General features: G+C 38.3%; 1 protein-coding gene across 1 annotated transcript; it reads left to right on the forward strand.

Annotated features, from left to right (window-relative positions):
- Window positions 1-1107: 1107 nt before the first annotated feature.
- Window positions 1108-24582, forward strand: UACA (uveal autoantigen with coiled-coil domains and ankyrin repeats). The gene is made up of 19 exons (XM_009321438.1): window positions 1108-1317; window positions 6521-6654; window positions 7151-7239; window positions 7516-7580; window positions 8517-8574; window positions 9087-9157; window positions 9264-9370; window positions 10326-10507; window positions 10958-10995; window positions 11406-11492; window positions 12660-12767; window positions 13854-13886; window positions 14389-14487; window positions 14690-14726; window positions 15645-15697; window positions 17132-19822; window positions 20858-21010; window positions 21901-21966; window positions 22706-24582. The coding sequence occupies exons 1-19, from the start codon at window positions 1279-1281 to the stop codon at window positions 22775-22777; spliced, it is 4182 nt and encodes a 1393-aa protein (XP_009319713.1). The 5' UTR covers window positions 1108-1278; the 3' UTR covers window positions 22778-24582.
- The last annotated feature ends 547 nt before the right edge of the window (window positions 24583-25129 follow it).

Consider the following 25129-nt stretch of genomic DNA (forward strand, 5'->3'; position numbering starts at 1 on the left):
AATATGAGTGATTTTTTTAAAATACCTTTCCTGAGAAGACCCATTTATTAAGTTATTTGCAGTCTCTTGTGTGTGTCCTCCAGGGTATGTGTGTATGTGGTTTTTCTGGCTATGCACCATGTTTCTGTTCTGCAGACAAAACAGTGCATTGCTTGTCATGTTGACCTAGCCCTCTAAATATGGCACTCAGGAGAGAGATCTCCATTTAAATTTAAAACTTGTGAGAGTCTACATCTTCCCTGCTGTTAATCATTATGCTGTCTATTTAATGTTTTGACAGCCTCTGTGACTCCTCTCATTTAACATGTTGGGAGACAGACTGGCAGCAGCAGTAAGCTGAAACCAGGTTCTATTCAGAATGGGTTTCATCACTGTAAAAGGAGATTTTTTTTTTAAAGCAGAGGCATGTGTGTTTTCTAATTTAAAATCGGTTACATTTCTGTCAAAATAGGATCATGCATTCCATCTGCTCTGCAGTTGTAACTGTCTGAAGTCTGATCATGAGTCTGGTTTTGGCTTTGGTGTGGTGGAATGGGAAAAAATTACTCCTGCGAGTATTTCAGTCCTTCTGTGTTATTAGTGGTGATAAGTATGACCTTCATTAATGTCAGTGGACAGTTAATTTGACTAACGTGTTTGTTATTTTAAAGTGAGTGTTTGCATGTCTGCAGAACATAACAACACTGTAGTAAAGTTTCATGCATGCTTGTCTTGTTAGTTAACATTAAATCTAAAATGTGTTACTCAGGGCATGAGCATGTGGAGAATGTATTAATAGCTATTGCTTTCTATCGCTTGGCTATCAAGTACTGGATTATCAGAAAATAGATCTGGGCTGATGAGACTGTCTACGTATTGTTTACAAGATATTTTAGATCTGGGCAATATTTACTTGTGAGTCTGAGTCACTCTGGCAGTCTGTTGCAACGCAGAAACAAAAGCTCTGGGAGGGTTTTCTTGGGGATTGCTGGGCAGGGACAGGCTGAGCCGGCGGCCGGACCCACGAAGGGCTTCACCAGCCAGGCAGCCTCTGGCTGGGGGTAGCCCATATTTTTATAAGAGTTATGAAGTCTGAAGATGATCCTGAAGACGGGGAAAATATACTTGGGGATCCAAGCTAAGTGAAGGATGGAACAAAATGAATTCAGGGCAGTGGAGAGAATACATTTCTTGAAGCAGCCTGTTTGAACTCTGGCTTGGTGCTTTGTGAGCTGCAGCGGTTTGTAACTTGATGTGAGATAAACTGATTGCTTCTGGCAGCGAGAAGCTGCAAGTTCTATGATGACTTCTTGGTTTTCTTGTGCAGCTAAAGACATAGTAGGTATCTTAGATTTCATATCAATGGCAGTAGTTTACAACTGCAAAAATGTGAAAGATTGAATTCTGTAAATGTTTTGTAACTGTTCCTTTTTAATGTGAGTTATATCTGTCCTTAACAACTCTTCCTGTGAGGAATTTTCTTTAAATGTTAAATGCTCGGGTGACAATATTTGATTTAGTACATCATAAGTAAATTGTATCCACTTCCTAAGTGTTATAAGCAAAGGGAAAAAAGATAATATTAAGATGATAGTAATTTAAAAAAAAAAAGCTCTTGCTAATCAGAAGTTTTACGAAATAGGAGGAAAGAATGGCTGGTGAAGGGTTTTCTATACGTTTGAGTGAGTTTGTGCTAGCAAGTATAAGCTGCAAATATGAAACTCAGCGATCTAAACCCAGTTGCAAACATGCAAGATGTGATTGCTTTCCTCTAAGGATGTGAAATGTGTCATATGCAAAAGAATTCAGAGGGAACAGAGCTTCATGTATGTATAGTTTCTAAAGTATTTAAAAATAAAACTTAACTTGCATAATAAGGTAGCTTATAGCTGAGGAAACTTTGCCAAGCTGCGGAGGAATGCTGTCTTCCCCCCTGGCAATGCATGCAGCTTTTGCTGTGAACAGTAATGTTGCCAATGTAAAGACTTCATTATGCCAACCAGGCTGACTTGGCTTTTAAGCTAATGGATGTTTTAATCGATTGACAGTTGGTACTGCACTTTGGCAGGGCAACACTAGTGGGTATAATTTTTAGTTGTCTATTTTTATTACTTCATGTCACTTTTAGCAAGTATTGTACTGAATAAGCTATTGCTAAGACTTTGATTACTGTAATCTTGTTTATATCATGAGAATGGGGAATAAAGATAATCAGGATTACAACTCCATTATACAAATCATTCTACAGATGCAGGGTGGTGGCAGTCGGTTTTTGGTTTTGTTCTTCTCTTTGTATCTCCTCTTTTACCTATCAAACCCTGGCTCTAGTGCAAGGCGGGACCTTGCTTGCTGCAGCTTTGGGCTCTGACCACTGAGAACTGGCTAATTGAGAGCATTGGCTCTCTCCGTTGTGGATCTTCCAGACTTTATTACATTAAATCTTGAAAAATTTCGGTCTTTGCTAGCAAGACAGTCTTAAGGAGAAGGTAGTCCTGTCTTGATAGAATGTAACTGTATCTTTTTAACATGAGGATCGTACGTACCTTTTGGTTTTTATCTATTATTGTTCTTCTTGCTTTCACATGAAGACTGCTAAGACTTGTGTAGTGTGTTTGGTGCTTTAAGGAGGCGGAGGAGTGTGTTGTGATGAACCCAACATGAAGGATATGGGATTGACAGGCTGCTTTCTCACTTAAAGAAACAAAAATGTTTTCAGCTATTCTTTGGCTGCTCTGTTTTGGAAAGTATTAGGTTTACCAGTTTTAATGTTCTTTATTCAGTGAGGCATGGAACTTCTGATCCACAGTGATAAGTAACTTCATGTACCTACAGGCTGCTTATGTCTCACTGTTATCAGTAAATTCTTTTGCTGTGTAGAGTTAGATTTGAATATAATACTTCATTATTATGTGAGGGGTCTGGAGAACAAGTCTTATGAGGAGTGGCTGAGGGAGCTGGGGTTGTTTAGCCTGGAGAAAAGGAGGCTGAGGGGAGACCTCATTGCTCTCTACAACTCCCTGAAAGGAGGTTGGAGCGAGGTGGGTGTTGGTCTCTTCTCCCAAGTAACTGGCGAAAGGACGAGAGGAAATGGCCTCAAGTTGCGCCAGGGGAGGTTTAGATTGGACGTGAGGAAAAATTTCTTTACTGAAAGAGTAGTTAAACATTGGAACAGGCTGCCCAGGGAAGTGGTTGAGTCACCATCCCTGGAAGTATTTAAAAGACGGGTAGATGAGGCGCTTAGGGACATGGTTTAGTGGGCATGGTGTTGTTGGGTTGATGGTTGGACTTGATGATCTTGGAGGTCTCTTCCAACCTTAATGATTCTATGATTCTATTATAAGCCTTTTTCTTCTGTTAAAAGCTTCTTGAATTATCAAGTCATGAGTGTCCAGCTTGGCCATGAGGTTTCTGTCCCAGAACACAATTTCCTGAAAAGAGTAAAGCAATTCAGAAAGGATGGTTTGGCAATGAAGAGAACAAGCTCTGCGTTTTGGGGTGGGATGCTTGGCCTGTGGCCTGAAATTCTAAATTTGAAGTAAACAAGGAAAAAGTGGGGGGTGACAAATGTCTGAGACTGAATGCATGGTGGTCTATTTATAACTGATTCATACTTTCTTGACACTCTTCATTGCTTTGGTAATTGCAGGCAACTTAAAGCTATAAACTTTGAACTTCTTTCTTCTACAGCTCTATAGATGTTCATCTCTTGAATATCACACTTAGCTAAATTTTGACCCTTTGAGCAGTCTGACAGAGTCGGGAAAAGCTGTGTCCTCTTGCATATTTTTAGCGCATCCATTTGATGTTAAAACTGAAAACTGCTTGGGACCTATTGGAGCTAGTTCAGATCTATTTTTAATAATAGCCAAATTCAATGAGTTGAATTAGTAAGTATGTTTCTGTACTGATGTCATGTGCGTACGTACGTTGACTTGCAGCATTTGGTTTCGTACCGTGCAGTGTTGGGGTACGGTCCGGTGTCGTATCAGATCTGCTGCTGTCCCCTGCTGTGTGCTTGTGCCTTTCCTTCCTTGTAACCTGGCTGCAGGTGGATCAGGTCAGCGAGCTGGTTTCATGGCAGTTCTCTTTGTAGACATTTTCTAACAGATCAGCTTGTTGGGCAGCTGCAGAGTGAGCGTGCTCCCCCTGGCCTGAGGCACACGAAGTGGAGGGAGAGTGACTGGGGAGGGGAGGGATGCTCTTGGCAGCAGCCTGCGGTTACATGGGGTGGGAAGCAGCGTCAAACTCGGCACCCCTGTGGGTGGATGAAAGAATGTTTTCAGGAAAAGCAACTTGTATGAGTTGGCGGGGTGAAAATAGGGTCTCTGCCTTTTGCTTTTCTGATGTTCTTTCATCAGTTTTAGTTAGGACATGAAAAACAGCGTAACTTTCAGTAAAGCTGGGAAGCTCAGCTGTTCTTGATAAATGTGAACTTGGTTTAGAGAGGGCTAAATTTAGTACGCATTTCATGTGTTGCTGAATTCATGAAAACTGAAGTCTGCTGTTGATCACATATTTCATAATTGTCCTGTTTAAATATCTCTCAAAGCTCACCTGTTGAGTTCTGTATGGTACCTTTACTATATAGGGGTTGATAGAGGGGAAAATTATAGCGGCTGTGTTTTATCTGCCAACTTCCTTATGAAATCATTTTTTATGAATACTGAAAAGCTTATACTGGAGATGATTACTTAAACTGGAAGTTGTTAGCAGTAGTATTTTGGGCTCTGTTACTTGCAGCTCCTCACTTCTCTGTTCCTTTGTGTTGCATCTTGTTTATTAATTTGTAATTTTTGAGGCATGGACAGATTTAATATATAGAAATGAAACACTTGATTGTTTTGTTTAGACTGTTACAATTCAAATGATTGACATAAAGATAGAATGGAATAGCCTATTTCAGTTCGAAGGGACCTACAATGATCATTTAGTCCAACTGCCAAACAAGATGAACAAGAAACTCTCCGGTTTTCATACAGTTAATCTAGTCAATTGCCTTGTTGATGTGAGAGGACAGTTGATGTGCCTTCCCTAAAGGGCATGAGACTAAGAAGAGACAGATTTTCAGATATATAGGTGCTGTGGAGAAAAGGAGGGGAGGGAGTTCTTAATGTGCATAGTGGAGAGATTAAAATGTGATAACTAGGCATTAGGGAAAATGTTCTCCGATACGATTAATGAAGGACTGAACTGCAGGTCTCCTTGGACACTCTACCCTTTCCTTCAGTGCTTTTGAGAGTTAGACGAGTACCAGAACAACAATGCAGACCTATAGCTGGTCTTGTGTGGGGTTCCCTGTCTGCATAACTTCTGAAGTCCCTTCTAGACACACTGCAATGTTTTTCAGATACTACAAGTTGCTCCTCTATAAAGTGTGTATGTGTACAAGTACATATGCTAGCCCTTCCTTTGTTGTGTGAAGTCCTTAGTTTATCACGGCCCTATGTAGCAGTTTTTTGTGTGTGTTAATCAACCACTGTGGGGGGATGGACACTTTTTTTTTTTGGTCAGGATCGAAGTATCTGTGATGAGAGAAGAGAAAGTAAAGATGCAGTGAAAAGATAGCTGTCTGGACAGCCTCACGTGGCAGATAGAGGGGCCAGAAGGAGATGTCTGAAGACACCCTAATATGAGAAACTGTCTGAAAACTTTTTATGTGAGAATGAGGATAGGGAACTACTGTGTGCGACTGTGACTGTGCTGGTTTGGGCTGGGATAGAGTTAATTTTCTTCACAGTAGCTAGTATGGGGCTTTGTTTTGGATTTGTGCTGGAAACAGTGTTGATAACACAGGGATGTTTCTGTTATTGCTGAGCAGTGCTTACACAGAGTCAAGGTCTCTTCTGCTTCTCACCCCACCAGCGAGCAGGCTGGGGGTGCACGAGAAGTTGGGAGGGGACACAGCTGGGACAGCTGACCCCAACTGACCAAAGGGGTATTCCATACCATATGATGTCATGCTCAGTACATAAACTGGGGGAAGTTGGCGGGGGGGCGGTGACCGCTGCTCGGGAACTGGCTGGGCATCGGTCGGTGGGTGGTAAGCAATTGTCCTTTTCTGTCCTATTAAACTGTCTTTATCTAAACCCATGAATTTTACTTTTTTTTTCCGATTCTTTCCCCCATCCCACTGGGGGGGGGTGTGTGGGAGTGAGTGAACGGCTGTGTGGTGTTTAGCTGCCTGCCGGGTTAAACCACAACAGTGACTTTAGTTTTAGTCCTATTAGTCAGAACAAAGCAGAATGAGGAAAACCAAAGCGGTTTGATCCTAACGGTCTCCTTTAGGACGAAAGTGACTTAACCAGACTGTCTTGGAGCACTGTACATTCAATGCTAACAGCCTAATTGAAATACTACAGTGTTGTTATAGATAAATAACTCTAAATGTCTTAACAGGTACAACTCTATCTGTGAACCAAGATATTTTTTGTTTTACCTCCCCGCCCTGCCAATTGCATATGATTCAGCCTTTTATTGAAGTTGCTTTAGTAGATCAGTACTGTACCATAAGCTCACTTGCTTTTCTAATTCTCTTATTCAGCTGAACACAGACTGGAACAAATATGATGACAGGTTAATGAAAGCAGCTGAAAGGGGCGATGTGGAAAAGGTTTCATCAATCCTTGCCAAAAAAGGAGTCAGTCCTACTAAACTGGATGTGGAAGGGAGATCTGCGTAAGTAACTTCCAGTACTCCAATAATGGTATTGGGAAGCTACTGAAAGTTACTCAATTCCTAAATCTTGCTGCTGCTCTAAAAACTCTTTAATATATAAGTCTTTGTAATACATCGTGTTAGATTTTAGCCTCACCTAAACTAGAATACAGATAGCTAGAATGTCAAATTCTTATAAACAATCTTCACTTCAAAGTGAAGATCAGTATTTAAATACTTGCTTTTGCCAGATTTGAATGTTAGAGAAATTGAAAGTGTATTGGTTTTTCACCTGGCTCACTGATTCAAGGTAAATAATGATGACTACTCCAAAAAGTCATCTTGTTCCTTAAAGTAAAATCTGCAAAACTCTTAACTGGATTTGGATGCTGTCCAAAGCTGGATTTGTACTGTATAATGCTTTCAGTATGCAGCTGTTTGCTTTGACTTTCCTGGTTAATATTACCATTTTTGTCTATAAAACAGTTGTGCTTAAGCAAGGCATTTCTATTTTTAGATTCCATGTTGTAGCGTCAAAGGGAAACCTGGATTGCTTGAACACCATCCTTATTCACGGAGTTGATATCACAGCCACTGATGCTGCAGGTAGGCTTCCTCAGATGTCCAAGTGCAACTTGCAAAAGTTCTCAGCTTGATTTTATTTTGGAGTGGGATTAAGCTAAACTATAGGATAGGTGTTCTTCCTTTCCATGGATTTCCCTGTGGTTGGCAAAAAAATTATCTGTGTGACTTGTTGCTGAACTTAGAGGAAACTGGTCATGGCCAGTGATATAAGTTCATGAATGCCCCTGACATGCAGCAGAACTTGCGAACTTCGGCTTTGTGCTGCTATTGCTGCTATTGATGTTGATCTCTTTTTAGGTAGAAACGCATTGCACCTAGCTGCAAAATACGGACATGCTTTATGTTTGCAGAAGCTGTTGCAGGTACTGAAAAACACAATTTGCCTGTTATGGTTTTTATTCTTGAGAAGAAAAAAGGTGCTCTTAAATATACTGGTTCAAAATTGGGATATGCCACTCATCTCTCTCTTTTTTAAAAAATTACATTCTTTTTTGAAAAAGACAGTCATGGGGAAAAGACCTTTTCATATTAAATAACAGGTTGTGGCTGAAAGAGTGCTAAAATAAAGAAAATTAACATCTTTTCCTCTCTTCACATAGACAATCAAATCAAGTTGTAGTTTCTACCTCTTAAAGAAAATGGAGTTGAGTGTCTTTTAAAGACTAGTGCTCCTTTTGCGAATACATTTGCATTTAGGAACACCAGAAGGTCTGCTCAAGACTAGTGTTTTCTTCAAAAGATGGGCATTTATATTCATAATCTTTCATTAGGGAAACAATATTGGGGGGTTGTCTTAGGTTTGTGTGATACTTATTTTTTTCTTCATTTATTCCTGATCAGTTTATGCTCATTTGATTTATTTTTTTTTTTAACTTTTAATGGGTTCTTTTATCTTCTATTTTATTGATGCATGTCTCCATGCAGATATAAATGGCACATTTCCTGTGGAGTGCCAGAACTAGTAGTGATACTGGTAGCGAAGGAGAATGACAAGTAGTGGAGAATCTTAGCCATAGCGAATGAACATTTGAAAGTGTTTGTGAAAAGTCTGTGATGAATTGCGCATGTTCTTTGCATGGTCTTAACTTCTACAACTCTTGATCAGTGTGTTTAGAACACTAAAGTTTGAGTACCCATAGCCCTTTTCTTTCATGTGTGTCAGTATATTTGTAAGCTACGAAGTTATATTTTTTTTCTTAAATCACTTTTTATTACTTTAATTCAAGCCTCAAAACATGAAATGTTTTGTAAGTGCAATCTGAATCCTAACTGATAATGGGGGTTACTTATTTTAAAAGTACAATTGTCCTACGGAGAATGTGGATCTTCAAGGAAGAACGGCTCTTCATGACGCAGGTAAAAGGTTTTGCTTTTCTGGTAACTAGTATGAAATCTAGATTCAGTTAATGGATTAATTTTCAGATGGGCGAAATTCTTCTCTCAATTTTGGTGACTGTAGTAGGAGAAAATGTTTTCTGTTCTCATGACATTTGTCCTCAGTAACAAACTTGTTAACAGACTTAGCAGAGACTGTAGGTCTGAGTCTTTTCTGATGCTCGTAAATTGTCTAATAAAATCTTAAGCAAGTATCATGAGCAGTGTTTTAGAGCAATGATGTTAGTAGGTTAAGATACCTTTAGTTTGGACTGTCTGAAGCCTCATATGCTATGCCGTGTCTTGAACAGTAGGGTTTGATTTCTTTTCATGTGCTTTTGAGATGGTTGTGTGAGAACTAAATCACAGAGCCTTGTCGTGCTTTAACTTAGTTGCATGAATTTTTGTGAAACAAATACACCCAAGGAGGTGTTTGAGGTTTCACGAAGGCTGTTTTCAGCAGTATAACTTGCTCTTTCTTTTTCTCTTGAAAGCTATGTCAGACTGTTCCTCTAGCATACAACTACTGTGTGATCATGGGGCCTCAGTAAATTCGAAAGATGGAGTAAGTTGCTGCTTATAGCTCTCTCCTTTACAAACCCTATTGGAGGTCTTGTGCTTTCTTTGCTTTCTCTCCCTTTCCTTATTTCTTTCCCCCTTCCTCTCTTCAGGATGGGAGGACACCACTAGTGCTGGCCACTCAGATGTGTCGTCCCACAGTTTGTCAGCTTCTGATAGACAGAGGAGCGGATGTTAATGCCAGGGACAAACAAAACAGGTAATGCATGCAGAGGGTTGTCAGAATGCCTGCTGACATTTAAAGGGTAAAAAGCTGTCCCTTGGCTTTCAGGCTACAGAATAAATACGCTAAATTCAGTGGAAAAAAAACTGGGATTTAGTTCAGAAGTAATGTGCCAATTCAATAATGCAGATAAGCGTGGCCTCTTTTTATTGCTTGTTCTTGCATCTAACATACATACAGGCTTGTTACTGCCAGCAGAGAAACTGCAGTTGACTGCTTTAAGGGTTTGTCTGTCCAAAGCTGCATCTTGCACTCTATGGAATCAATATGCAAAATGGATTGTGACAGAAGTGGTACTCTGTCAAAAAGTACTTGGGTCCCATTGGAGCTCTGAAGGGACCTAAAGGCCTTGAAATGCTTGCTTCTATATTCATGGAAGGGGGGGCAAGGGAGGGGTTTTCTCTTTGTACCTGCTACTTCTGCCAGTTATTTCTTGGAGGATGACTGTCTGGTGGCCAATGGATGTGAGGCTGCTGGGGGACAAAGCATGGGTACTTGCATTGCATGTTCTGAAGCTGGCAAGTGTTTGGAAGGCATTGCCAGGGCTCCCAAGCACTTGCCCCCCTAACTTTGTCTAAACTTCTTGTCTTGTGTTTGTTGTGTCTATTGAGATTTGTATCTAAATAGAGAGGAAGCCAAAAGTCACATGAGTTTTCAAAACACTGGGTGGCTCTCTCAAAGGCAGTAAGTTTATGCTGGGTTTCATGAGAATGTTGCTATTGCAGTGTTTTTGCTTGCTTTTTAACAAATATTTAAACATTGACTAAATGACTTTTTAAAGCTGTTTCCTCTCTTGATAGAGGAAAGATTCCTTGACTCAAGTTTCCATGATTAGACATAAGTGTACAAAGGATTATTTCTCTAAGTGATCACTCCATTAAAGCGTGAGATCCCCCGAGTCTCTGAACGCAATCTTTCTCCCTGTCCTCAGGACTGCCTTAATGTTAGGCTGTGAATACGGCTGCAAGGATGCGGTAGAAGTTTTGCTCAAAAATGATGCGGATGTTAGTTTGTCTGATGGCCTTGGTCATGACTGTGCTTACTATGCCAGAATTGGTGACAATATTGACATTTTGGCTTTAATAAAAGCTGCCGTTGAGGATTCCAGCAAAGGTATGAAGAACATGGCTATAACAGTTTGCTGTTATTCTTTCATTTGAATTGCGTATCTTCCCACTGCTGTGTCTTCAGGAACTGTTTTTTGGAGGGCAGCTGTAGTCCTTTTAACAAAAAGGTGATAAGCTGCCTGTTTGGGAGGGGAAAGGAGGCTTTTGGTTTTTGTTTGTTTTTAGTAAAGAAAGCTTTTAAGTTTAATGCAGGCTCTGATGCCTTGAGGTATTAACATGGCTGAACCTGGCATTGCAGTATTGATCATAGGAGTTATTTAGCCTTATTTATAGAAAAACTTTGTGCTTGTGAATGTTTCCATATCTGATTAACTGGGGTCGTGGTGAATCTATTTCTTGAAATGTCCTCCCAAGATTGAAACTTGATAGAATTAGCTGAATGTGTTGCATGAGTGAAATGAATTTTTAACTTCCTATTTTTGTGGTGCTTTTTTAGCAAGAGATACCATGAAGAAAGGGCAGCCTGAACAAAAGGTAAGGCTGCTTATACTAAGTATCTCCTAGGGCAATATATCGCTGGTATTGTTGAGGGGGTGATTAAGATTGTGCTGTGATGCAAAACTAGTTCAGTATTTTTCAAATTCCTAACTTCATATGTAGCTGAGAAGATTCCTATGTAATCAGATGGTGTGTCTGTTTCTATTTGAAAAATATTCAATGATGTGCATATTCAGGATTAGAGTTTTGACAAGCATCCCATTTACTGTCTGGATGAGATCATGAGTGACTTCTTACTGAGAAGCAATCTGTCAAAATGTGAATGTTGGTAGTATTGCCCCCCAGTGGAAGCTGAAATGGAGGCTGAGCAGCCCACTGTCCCCAGAAGTGGATGTCTGCAGAACACAACAGGAATATAAATTAATACTTTACTGTTGCAATTACAGATTACTAATATGTCACAGAAGTGGAATCGGCTGCATGCGCAGGAAGAGGTGAATGTCAAGCTGTATCAGAAGGAACATAATGCTCAGGTAAGCGAGAAGGATTTCTGTGACTTGTGTATTCCCACACGCATAATGAACCAGACATACTAAAGACAAGATGTGCTTGTAAGTAAGCATTAACGATTCCATTAAGAAAGGTCATATATTACTGTTTACTTAAAACTTAATTGCATGACTGTGTAATGTGGCAATTATGCAGATAAGCTGTAAACTTTTTCAGGGGAAAAAAATCTTTTTTGTGTAATATAGTTCCAAGTTTCTTCGTGTCTTAACTTCTCCTATCTCTTAACCTTCTGTCTACTACTTTCGCCTGCAGTAAAATCATAGGGTCACAAAGCAGGAAGACTTACTTTTTTAACATTATCAAGACATGTGTGTTTAAGTGTCTTACTAAAAATAACCTGTGTCATAATTGTTCTATTAACCAGTATTAATTTTCTCATCTCATTACTATGTCATTACAGTTTTCAAAAAAGTAAACAACGTTTTAAGCTATGGGGAGCAAACCACTGAGAAATTGAGGCCTTCGTTCTGAAATGCTTTGTAATAAAAGGATAAAGATCTCTAAATGCAACTTCTCTGGTTTGAGCTAAAGTAGTTACCACAGTTAAGGCGGCGATTATCAGGCAAGAGTTAAACATGCTTTATTGTTTGCATGTGAGCACTGAACTGATTGACGGCGCAAAGACCTATCATTTTCATGTGTTGGATTTATTATACGTTACTAGGGTGATTCTTGTGGCTGCTGGAACAGTTAGCACATTTAAAGGTTGCTATGCTTCATGCTGGTGAGGCTTTTTCATTGCACCTTTGGCTGCAGTGGTTGGGTTTCAGGAGCTGTTTTAACGTTAGTTATTGTTACTTGTTAACAGACAGCAGATAAGCAGCCTCTTGAGTGCTGTCAGCATTGAATGTAATCTTACTCTGCTCATACTTTCAAAACCTGTGTGTACACTTATATGAAAATGAGCTACCTAGAGCTGAAAAGCTTGAAGACTCTGGAGCTTGTGCTTATGTAAAACTTCAGAACGAAACAGACCTGGAGTAAGGCCACAAAATCATTGGGGGACTTGTTAGGCAATGCGTGGTGTCTTTAATGACTGTTAATTGTTGGTTCAGATTCTTTAGTTTTCCCAATCTGTGTGTAGCGTGGTGTTTTCTGTTTTTTCAATTTTTTTTTACTTACTTTTTAAGGAATTGGAGTTAGAAAATCAAGATTTGAAAGATCGAATGAGAGAGGTGCAAGAGGAGCAAAGGATGCTGCTGGGTAGAATCAGTGGGCTACAACAACAACTGAATGAGGTAAACTTAGTATTGGAATAACCTGACTTGAAAGCTGTAATAACCACCTGATGCTGACAGTGAAGGCTGGTAGAAGCAGAAGGAAAGCACGTGTAATTAGGGCGCGGACTTCACTGCTTTCCTGTGAATTATTTCTATATGTGTCACTGTCATTTCCTTCTGCTGCAAAAGCCTTTGGTCTTGTAATATTCAAAATGTGAGGAGACATGTTACAACGTCATTCACTGATACTCATAAATTTGAGCAATAACATTTATGGCTATACTTTGCAATCTAACATGAACCATGAGGTGTTCTGGTATGTTGTAATTTGGAGAGTAAACTTCATCTGCACAATTAAATGTAGGTGTTGTGTGTCAGTACTTTATCATAGCCACTGCTTACTTTCCAGCTGTTGTTGTAAGTGGAAACACAGAAAATCTTCAATTAGCAAAAACAGAAACAAGGGTTTTCAATAGGGAATTTCTCACCCAAATTTGAAACCCTGTTTTTAAAAAAAGTTCCCTCTTCTTAGAGGTCTAAATGACCAGTACAATTGAGGAAGAAAATAAAAACAGGTGGTTTTTTTTTTTTTTTTGCTTTGTGGAGGTTCAAATTTGTTCCTTCACTGTATTTTTGCGGAGGTACATTTAAAAAGTGCGTGCAGCTTCCCCTAAATGTAGCACATGGCTAGAAAGAATATTTCTTCTCATAATCATTGGCTTGTCTGAACTTCTCTCTTAAGCATTGCCTTTATAAAAAACAAACAAAAACCACAAACTCCTTAATACTCGCTTTCCAAAATCAGTAAACTTGTACTGAAAAACTGTACTCTTCTGCCGCAGTAGTGTATGATCTAGATAACTGAAAAGATATTCCAGTTTCCTAGTATTCGTGTCAAGAGACATGGCTCTGTCAAACATCCTTAACTTCTGTTTATTTTTATTTCTCTTGTCAGAGGTTAGATGGTAAATGGAAGTGGAACAGTCAGAAGCATGTAGCATTAGAAACTGGGGTAGACTCGTCAACTAATGAACTGTGTATAAGCCCCTTAAACATTATTGAAAAAAATGATTTGTGGGGGAATTTTCTTTGTTATTTTTGCAGGAGCAAATGTTTGCAGATGATCTTGAAAATGAGGTACGATACATCACCTTAAAGTGTAATAGAACTATGAAATAGGGGAAGTGACTATCGCATTGAAGTAATGCTATTTAAAACTACAGAGAAAAGAAAAGCTATCTCTAAATGCTAGATGATATATCTACTGATGTGTACTCGGTTTATATGGCTGCACAGCATTTCTGTTACTACAAATAATATATGTAATCCCTGTGGCACCTTTAAAGTAGACTTAATATTACAAGTATCTCTTTAGTGACTTTTAGTAATGCGAGACTAATAAATGTAAATAAATGAAACGATAGCAAATTATGTTGGTGCATATTCCCTTGACTCATTCTTCAGGACTCCTCTTGTAGAGGAGCAGTGTTGTGGAAGAACTTCAGAATCAAAAATTTAGGTATTCTTTCAGTGCTGATTTTGGTTGAAGTTCTCCCTAAACTTTTTAAAAAGTTGCTTGAGATCTTATAAATCCGTCCATTCTTGTGGCTTTGGTTATTTGGCACTCTTTCTCTTTCAGAAAGATGAGTTGAAGAAAATCCTAACTACCAAGGAAAAACAGCAAGAAGAAAGCTTAAGAACTATTGAAGCTCTCAAAGCTAAACTCAAATATTATGAAGTATGTTAATTGATTTGAAATGTAATATAGCAATTGATATTTACAGTAGTAAATACTGAAGCTATTTTAAATTGTTGAAAGTCTTAAATGGTTATCTCATTGTAAAAGGCTTCCCTGCCCTTTAATCACTAGCTTAACATATAGTAAAAATTTGAAATGCATTTTCAGCTTTATTTTTGTGCTTCTTGCTGTTTGCTTTCAGGTTGACTTTGTGGGATCTGGAAGTAACTTTGGTAATAGTAAGTATATTTAATTCTTAAAACTTGCCATGCATGATGCAGTGTTAGAATATATAGACAAAGGGTGTTTTTTTCTGTCAACTCTTCCTTTTGTTCGTCTTAACTATAGCCAAGCATAATGTGTGTGTCCACACTTCAAACCTCAGAATAGTCAGCTGGCCCCAGTTGTGTTTGTACCTGAGTGCTAGGGCACTATTGATCAGTCTCACTTATGAGTGACTGGTCTTGTAAAATGTGCATTGTAACTCTGCTACATCTTCTAGTAATGAAAAACAAGCTGAGCAAGATCTGTGCCCCAAATTGAGTCTTCCCCTTTCCATTCTTCATATCTTAAACAACATTTATGTCTAGCTCATGACAAAAAAACTATGGTCATTGTGAAAGCTTGAGTGTAGGTAGGTTTGAAAGCAACTTTAAACACAAGACCTCAGCTTACACTTCTATTAGAAATGATTCCATTTCCAGAAACTGAAGTCTTTTGCATCCAGCTTGGTTACAGGCCTGTCTTGTGCTTGTGTAACTTAAAATGTTAGTTAATCTGTCATGAGCTGTCACGAGAGCTGTTTAGCTGCCTGTCAGGAAGGATCACTTATTTGGAGTGCAAGAGGGTGCTTTACCCAGCTGCGTTCATGTGCAGGCATGCAGCTAGCTCAAGGTGGCTTTCACGACTGTTTTGCAGAACAATACCTAGCCTGACATAGTAGGAGTATTTTTTTTTTGTTAGTAGGAGTTTGTCCAGACTTCCTATGTGAATTAATTAAGGAGGAGTTGTTTTAATACCAAGTACTTAAACACCAGCCTGCAGCCTAGCGCAGTCCCATTGAATAGAATAAAATTAGGAAAGAAAATCACAGTTCTTGTGATTATGTGTTACTGTTTTTAAATAGAGACTAAATGCTGTTTGCTCTGCAAATCTAGGAAAAGAAGACTTATTACTTAAGCAAGGCCAAGTGTTTGCTGTGGAATCACAGGTAATAAATATTTTTCTACTTAAGAGAATTCTAAGATAGTTATGCTTGGGAAAGCTAAATATACTTATAAATGTACATGTGTTAAACGTTGCTTCTGAATACAAAATTTTCTGTAATACTTGCTTTGCTATGTTTATTTTTAACTGCTGGTGCCCTCTAGAGTTAGATATGTGACATAGCTCTAAATGCTGTGAAAATGTCAAATACTAAATGGTCTGTAATGAGCATTCTTAAAACTGAATCAACAGTCAGTGTAAAGTGCAACTGGTTGTTCACCTCCATGATTTTTTCCTATTTTAAATTCAGCTAAAACTCGGAAGACTTTATTTTCCTGCCAGCTACATAATAATTACCTGCCAACTCTGCTGATAGATAGCTACCTTTTAAAGCCACAATTCAGATATTAACAAGGCCTATCAGGCTCTTACAGTGAGTCATATGTGATAGGGATTGGTCCTAACTGACAAACTGTTCTTACACTTGAGTATTTCAGCTGTAATGCTTCCAGAAGTGAGCGATGGCTAGAAATAAATCTTAACATCCTATGCTTTCTTGCCAGATTTCACTGATGTATGTGTTTTGTATCTTCTGCTGGTAACACAGAAAAATACAGTCTCTTCTGCCATGTTTTACATAAGGTTATCCAAATGGTCTTAGGATTTTTTTTATTCTTAGTTGAAGTTTAAAATGAGTTGATGTGCAGTTCTTTAGGGGAAAAAAAAGAAAAAGAAAAAAGGGGGGTGTGGGCACAAAAAGCCAACCAACTAAAAAAATCCAAACCATGTCCCAAGCAGGAGTTAAGTGGCTTTAAGCTAGTCATGTCTGGAAGCTACATACTGCTTTCTGGTCCTTGGAACATGAATGAGATCATTGGAGCAAGCCTGTGCCATGTAATAGCCATCACAGCTGGTAGTGAAGACCGCGTGGCAGGAGGGCAAAACTGGTTTTTTTGAGATCTTTTACTGGACAGTAAATGAAATGACAGTTTTCCTCAGTCTTTTCAGAGAGAAGGTTCTGTTAACCATGACATACTCTGTTCTGATTCCTTTTGAAATTATTTTCACATGCTTGAGGGACAGGGGAAATCTCTTAAATTAAATTTCTAGCAGATGAGTGATTAAATATGAATAACAAGGGAAATGAAATGAATATACTATACCTGCACTTTAATGTCAGTAGGGCCCAATGATTGGGAAACAGTAATGTAGAGCTATATTCAGGATTTTTACTGTTAAAAGCTGAAATACATATGTTCTGTAATATGGGCAAGAATAGATTAGTGTGTTTCTAAGAAAAAAAAGAAATCTCTCAGACAAATTTTATGCTTGTATCAACATAGGTTTAAGACAGTTATGTATATGAAAGCTCATATACATATATATGATTTGTCAAACTTGTAAACAGGTATTCATTTTTGTGCCAATTTATCTTCAGTCTAGGTCTATGCTGAGACCCCTGGAGCTCTCCCTGCCTAACCAATCATCTAGTTCAGAGAAGGAAACTTTAAAGAAAGAACTTGACAACATGAGGACCTGCTATGGTGCAGCAAAAGAAGAAATTAGCAAATTGCAGAGGGAACTGTCTCACAAGGTATCTGAATGTAAAGCTTTGGCATCAGAGTGTGAAAGAACCAAGGTGGAATCTGATGGACAGATAAAACAACTGGAAGATGCTTTAAAAGATGTACAGAAAAGAATGTTTGACTCGGAAGGCAAAGTTAAGCAAATGCAGACCCACTTTCTTGCTCTGAAAGATCACCTGACTAATGAAGCTGCTTCGGGAAACAGTAAGCTAACAGAGGAGCTGAAGGATCAGTTGAAAGAAATGAAAACGAAGTATGAAGGAGCCTCTGCTGAAGTGGGGAAACTAAGGAACCAGATTAAGCAGAATGAATTGCTGGTGGTAGAATTTAAGAGGGATGAAGGAAGGCTAGTGGAGGAAAATAAAAGGTTACAGAAGGAACTTGTTAAGTTGGAGATGGAACGAGATAAAAGGGGAAGAAATGTCACGGAGTTAGAAGGGCAGCTCAAAGAAACAGCAGCAAAGTTAGCCCACTCTATAACTTCAGAGAAATTTGAAAACATGAAGCGTTTGTTATCAAATGAAGTGAATGAGAAAGCAAGGAAGCTAGCAGAGCTGGAAGGAGAGCATGAAAAACTGCAGGCGGAGATTCTGCTTTTAAAGAGGGAATCTGAGAGTCAGAAAGCTAAACTTGCTCAGCATGTAAAGCCAGAAGACCACGAACAAATGAGGAGTGGGTTTGAGCGAAAAAATGAGGAACTTGGGAAGACAATTTCTGAATTATCACAGAAGAATCAGACTCTGCAGAAGGAACTTGAAAGATTGCAGATTGATAACAAGATGCTTAAGCAGCAAATCCAAATGCTAAAAACTGAAATTAAAAGTCAGAATGTGCCTTTAAAAATTCACGAAGAATTGAAGAAAACAAATGATTTGACTGTTGGTGACCTGACCAAAAAGCTTTTTGAAATAACAAAAAAGTACAATGAAAGCAAAGCAGAAGCTGAAAAGTTGCTGGCAGAGAAGAACAATTTAAGTGAGAATATCAGCCACTACCAAACTGTGTACCTGTCTCCAGAGCAGCACAAAAAAGAAATGGAAGCTTTAAAATCTAATGGCATTGAACTTGAAAAGCAGCTTGCTGAGCTTCAGAAAAAATATGGTGACGAACAAGCAAAAGTATGCAAGCTAGTCTCTGAAAACACAGTCATAAGAGAGACTCTCAGGGATCAGTATGTGTTGGCTACAACACATGAAGAGATTAAAACAGTCTTGAATAACACACTAGAAAAGAATAACAGGGAGCTGTCAGATCTGAAGGAAAAAACTGAAGAGGTAAAGCAAGAATTCATAAGGGTAAATGAAGAAAATGGAACGTTGAAAAATAAGGTGAAACTCTTACAGAATCAATTACAAACTGAGTATATAAGTTTAAAAGATCATGAAACTACAGTGACTACTTTAAATAAAAGCATGCAGGAACTTCAGGAGAACAATGTTGCGATTATGGCTGAATATAAGAGGGGTCAAGAAGAAATTTTACAGTTGCATGCAGAAATTGAAGCCCAAAAGAAGGAACTTGACACAATTCAAGAATGCATTAAGTCCAAATATGCCCCGGTTGCCTCCTTTGAAGACAGAGAACAAAGCTTTGAAGCTACAGTGAAAGAATTAAAAGCACAGTTGCAGGAACAGGTGCAGAAGTGCAGAGAAAGCGAGGAGGAAAACAAGAAGTGCAAACAGGAGAATGAAAAGCTCAAAAATGGCATTTTGTCCATCCAAAATGACTTGCAGCAGAACTATATCCTTGCTGAGAAGTCCTGTGAAATGGAAAAAATGTTCGCAAGCAAAATGGAGGAGTTGAATAAGCAATTGAGAGAATTGCTGCAGAAATACACGGGCCAAAAAGAAGAGAAAGATGAGCTGCAAGAGAGTACCAAGCAGCCCATAATTATGAAGGCTCAGCATCTTTCAGCAGAACAAATTGAAGCCTTGAAGAAGGCTCTTGGTCACACTATAGAGGATCTAAAGGAAGCTCTCAGAAGTAAGAAGGAATGTTATGACAAAGAAACACTAAAAGTAGGAGAACTACAGTGGGAATTGTCAGATCTAAAAAAATCTTCAATACCTTTGGTAGAATATACACAAATGAAGGAAATGTTAGAACAAGAAATTGTAGCAACCAAAAACAGCTTGAAGGAAAAGGAAGAAGAAAATCAAGTTAAAAATGAGGAAATCTTGAAGTTGCAGTTTGAGATTCAGCTTACTCAACAAGCTTTAACAGACCTGGAGAGTAGAGAAGTGATTGACATATCAGAATACAAATCCATGAAAAGTACTCTGGAGGCCCAGATTAATAGCATAGCTGAAAATTTGTCCAACATGAATAAAAAGTACGAGGAAGCATGTGAGGAGGCTTTGCAAGCTAAAAAGAGCGAGCTTTCTTTAAAGGATGAAAAGGAGTTGCTTGAGTTACGGAGTTGTAGTATTGAGCAAGAAATCAAAGACCAGAAAGAAAGGTGTGATAAATCATTGACAACAATTATTGACTTGCAGAAGAGAATACAGGAATCTGCAAAGCAGGTGGAAGCCAAGGATAACAAGGTAGGATGTGTCAGTTAATGCTCTTGACGTTTTCGGTTTAGCAGTAGGGAGCTAGACTTCAAATATAGCTACATAGGTATTCAAGCATGACTTTGTGTACTGAGCATTAGGTACCCAGGACTGGCCCAAATCTGCTAAGATGAAGTCCTAGTTTTGGTAGCTTTATACCAAGTTTTTCTAATTCCTTGTATGTTTCAGGCATCATTTGTTGTATTTAAAATCTAAAACTTTGAAGCTGAGTTTCAGACTTCTGGGGTATAAGCTCATTCTTCCATCAATTTGGTGACTTGAGTGTTTTCAGTTTACTTTTAAATACAAGAAGTATTCCTAGTTTGGTTTCCATGTGTTGATAAACTACTTCAGCGCTTTCTGTGTGAAAGATGTTGTTAGCTTGATGTAAGGAGGAAGATGATTTTGTGACCAATTAGCTTTTGAAATGCCTAAATGGGGCTTTTTATTGATCTTAAATACGTCTGGTTCACTTTAGCAGATTGTTAGTGTGAGAACACTTTCTTACAGTAAAATCTAGGAGTAAGAAACAGTACTAACTCTGAATCTGGAAGATATTTGACACAGATATTAGGCACTCTATGTTTTGAGAGCTGTGCTTTTTATTTATGTTAAGTGTATGCTGTTTGTATTCCTCCTTCTGATAGGTTATATTTGCATGTAGTTTAGAGCTGTATTTGCTTAGCATCTCTGGCTTGCCTTCTGATTGTTCATCGTCCTTTTTAGAAATTACACCTAGAGTATCTTTAGAGCATAAGTCATTTATGTCGCTGGCTGACCTCCAGGGTCCATACCTCCATACCTTACAGATTTCAATGCTAGGAAGCAGAATGTGAACCAGTGATAGCGTGTCATGGAAATGAAGTCCTCTATCTTTGCGAAGTCTCTTAGCCAGTGTGATGGCAAGCTGGGACAAAGACCCTTCAATGCTAGCTGATCTTCATCAGACTTTAAAAAAAATTTAAAAAATATTAGTTTTTGGTAACTGAGAAATCCTTAAATGAGGTTTGTGTGCTTTTTTTAAAGATAACAGAGCTGCTTAATGATGTAGAGCGGTTAAAACAAGCTCTTAACGGCTTGTCTCAACTTACTTACACCACTGGGATTCCCTCAAAGAGGCAGAACCAGCAGGTTGAAATGCTCCAGAACCAAGTGAAAACACTGCAACAACAGCTAGCTGTAAGTAATTGTGCAAGGTGTTGTCTGAAATGCAGTAGCATTGCTTACAGTTTCTTGTATAAAGAGGGTCACTGGAGCACTGGGGTTGACTGTAGGCTTAGACTTCAAAAGTAGAGTATTCATGAATCTTTTATTTTTGGGAACTTTTCCAGATGAGAGGGACACAAACAATTTAGAGACTTATGCTTATGAGATATGCTGCTATAGTTCATGCCAAGACCATTTCTGTATGCAAGTTCCACATTAATATTTTCTTGCAAAAACCACCAGCTGTGTATTTTCTCACTTTGAAAGAAAGTGAGGTAGTCCTTTCTTAATGGATTTGACTTGGTGTTCCATTTTCTGCAGACAGTGTGAAGTCTATTGTTTATCACTAAGTACTATCAGTAAAGGGGAACACTTTATGGTAAGTACTGAGTTTGTGCACAAACATGTTGGTGGCCCCTGTGACTTCAATAAAGCTCATTAAGCTATGTATGTGAGCAAAGTTAGTTATTTGTAAATCTGTACAGAAGTAGGATACATCTTTAATAGTATTTGCAAGGTTGACCCTTATAAGGCAAAGCATTCTTAAATTAGGTGGTTTTAAACAAATAGCTAATGCTGTTGATGAAACAAGTTTTTCATCTCAGCACCTGGGCTGACACACTAGATCAGCCTGTCTCTGATAGCCTTTCAGCAAAATTGCTTTGCTGCAAGTAAGCAATAAAAAAAGTGAAGCAGTGACTTTTTTCTTGATTAATGGAGGGGATATAGCTAACTTTAACCTCGAGATTCTGCTTTGGCTAGTCTATAAGTGCACAAACCCAAGCCCACAAAGTTGGAAATAGGCAAGAGTAGATGTTAAAAATTCGATGACTTCACCTGCTCTTCCTATCTTCTTTTTATAGGATGCTAAAAGGCAGCATCAAGAGGTAGTTTCAGTTTATCGGACACATCTTCTTAGTGCTGTACAGGTATGATAGTCTCAAGTTCAGATTGTTTTACTCTGTCATCTCAATGTAGAGATTCTTGAGAGACGTTTCTAACTGCCGTACTGGAAGACCTCAAACTTGAAACTAGCATCAAGTACCTGTTCTCAGGTTGAGAGTTTTTATTTGGAATGGACTGATCGGACAAAAAACCAAACACATACCACAGCTGTAGTCTTATTGTGCCATCTTATTACCATTTGTCTGTGTGTAACTATATTTAACAATAACCTGCTTTGAAGCGTGATGGTGTCTGGTGATGTGAGCGTGTTATTAAGTCTGCATCATCCCAGGTAATGCTGGAGAGAAGTCAAGTAGAAGTTGGAAACTTAATGCAGACTTATCCAGTGGCTCTCACTGAACAAAGAGCTGATCAACTAATTCAAGCCTTATGACTTCAGACACTTAAGCATGCAAAAGGGGGACCATTACTACAGCAGCAGGCTGTGGAGTCCAGAGGATAGGAACAGTAATTTTTTCCCACATCATATTCTCATAAAGGAAACTGCTGTGTCAGAGAGGCAGACCCTTCTTTCTCTCATGAGAAAAAAATAACAGGATTCCTGAAGTATTTCAGATTTTCCCAGAGAGTGGTGAAAATACAGCAATGAGTTAAAACTTTCTGGGTAATTTTGAAGAATCTCCTAATGTTTGTTAGTAATGGATGGTTGACACTTCATGGGATTTTTAATTTTTCTTTTAACTAAGTGTTTGCTTGCTCTAGGGTCACATGGATGAAGATGTCCAAGCTGCTTTACTACAGATCATTCGAATGAGACAGGGACTTGTTTGCTGACGTGCTTAGTGCCATTGCTCTTGAAGGCTGCTGCATCTTGTAGGAGTGCTGTGATTACGGTAGTGATAACCTTCATGAGATTTATATAATTAGGATAATATAGCTGCAATTAGAACCTCCAAATATGAAACAACTTACAAAGCTGAAGTATTTTCTTCTTGTAAAACAGTAAAATAGGGCTACTAAGTTTCAGATCTGACACTTCTTTCATTAGATTAATAAAAATGTATACCAATTTTAAAAGACATTCTACAAGCTGACTGTCAAAATGATGACATAGTAGTTAAATTATTTTAATGTCTGATTGACCACTTATTAAAGCAAGGCCTATACCCAGAAACTCCGGTTTATCCTATAACTTGGAACTCTCATGGTATGGTTAAAAATAAACTATGTTCAAATGAGCTTGGCTAAGTATTGTAGCTGTATATCTCCTTTAATGGTTAAGAGAAAGTGGTTGTTTTGTCACATAAGCTGATCAAGACATACTACAACATGCTTAGTAAGTCAGCTGCAAAGGTAGATGAAAGGTATTTAGGTATATGTTGTAACTTGGCTGGCCAGGTTACAGACTTTATTTAAATATAAGCTTAAGATGTAGTGCCTTTGCTTTTTGCAAGACTTAAAAACCAGGTTTACCATCAAAACACTAACTTTTATGTTTGCCTCCCCTTCTCCCCTCCCCAAGATTTTTCATGAATGCTTTGTAATATTGATTACTGTAGGCTAAAATAGTGGGACTGGAGTATCATGGTTTGTAGAGCAGCATTTTGATCTAAATGCAATAGTCCTACTTCTGTATAATTTCATTCTTCATTAGGCCTAATATGGGCGTAGACTGAGCAGCTCATTAAGATGTATGCTAGATAATTCAGGTATTGGATTTTCAAACACTATCTCATGGAAGTTTAAGGGTATTTTCCTCTTAACTGTAAATTATGTACTATAATCTTATTTATGGGGAAAGATGCAAATAGTAAGGATTAATGAAATGAGAATTTTTATTTGCTGGGAATCTACCTATTAAACAAGACAGGGCTTCAGTTTTTTTAACTGAAGGATGATATTCCCATAAGTAAGTTTTATGAAAGAAAACATGAAATTTGGGACTATTCAAAGTAACTGAAAAATGAGCCTGATAACATATGTGGCTGTTTTAATAGAGCAAACAGTGTAAGTGCTATCAGTAGCTGTGTTAACTTCAGTCTACTTGGTTGAAAGCATTTGCTTATAACTAGCAAGTAGGAATCTGGCATCCTGATGCAGAAAAGACAAACTTCCTCTTCCATGTTCCTGAAAAATAAGGACTTAAGTTAGAGTGCAGAGTTCTCTGCTTCGTGTTAACTGGGCTTCCCAACAAGCTGTACCTCACAGGCTTAGGTCTCAATTTTTTTAGTAGTATTGTGTTTGTTTCCTTTTTGTTCCTTTTTGAGCAGAGTCTTGTTGTAGAATTGAAGAGACAACTGCCCCATAGAGGATACAGACATAGTGATGAATGTGCAGGGCAGTCTTTATTATATAAATATACTTAATATATTTACTAAATATGTGTCTGTAGTTAAACAGATCTGCTGCTTTCCTTTAATTTTAGAGGACTATTACAGAAAACATCTCAGTATATATATGTTACTTTTTAGCCAAATTCTTTTATGATTGCATTACTTGAAACTCTTACTAGAGAGAATTTGTTTCGATATACTAACTCTAGCATATTTTGATACTGTGTTTCCTTATTGAGGGAGTTCTATGTATGTTTTTCTAAATTTCTCCTATATTACATCATCAATAAAATGTTTTCTTCTTTTTTTATTGTAGTGGTCAATTCTGTAAAAGGTAAAGAAATGTAAATAGTTTGGCAAAATAGTCTGGGTAGTGAAGGATATTGAACTCGCTTGAATGCTCTTGAATACCAGGTTACACATTTGTGTTTTAGATGTCCGCTGGGATTATTGGGTTTTTCTATCTATTTCCAGAGTTTATGGTTGGTAACATTTCAGTGACATCGATTGAGACTCAAAGCTTCTGCCAGTTAGTTCTTCAGAGTAAATCGACTCTGACCACTTCTACACCAAACAGACAAGCTGTCTATTTTGTCAGTCATTAGGTTTGGGGGTGAGCCAGTGAAGTTTTACTACCGCTTTTAATGAAAGCATATTCACTTAATAGCTTACACTGCTACCTGATTTCATGCTAAGCAATCTTTGCAGAATAATTTCTTGGCACTACCAAAATCCATTCATTTGGTATAACTTGAAGGTGAAGGGCGCTCTAATTTCACCATTAGCTTAATTTAATTTTTGGTGGTTTGGATTATCTCATCCAGCCCGTGGGACATGAAAATGAGTAAGGTTG

The sequence above is a fragment of the Pygoscelis adeliae genome, unplaced genomic scaffold (assembly GCF_000699105.1).
Source record: "Pygoscelis adeliae isolate BGI_AS28 unplaced genomic scaffold, ASM69910v1 Scaffold13, whole genome shotgun sequence".
NCBI lineage: Eukaryota > Metazoa > Chordata > Aves > Sphenisciformes > Spheniscidae > Pygoscelis > Pygoscelis adeliae.

Bases quoted from the DNA above. Each gene is read 5' to 3' on its own strand.
- UACA (XM_009321438.1), top strand. From the start codon at position 1,279: ATGATGACTTCTTGGTTTTCTTGTGCAGCTAAAGACATA. The intron at 7,581-8,516 runs GTACTGAAAAAC...TTATTTTAAAAG, and splicing joins GTTTGCAGAAGCTGTTGCAG to TACAATTGTCCTACGGAGAA. The intron at 21,967-22,705 runs GTATGATAGTCT...TGCTTGCTCTAG, and splicing joins ATCTTCTTAGTGCTGTACAG to GGTCACATGGATGAAGATGT.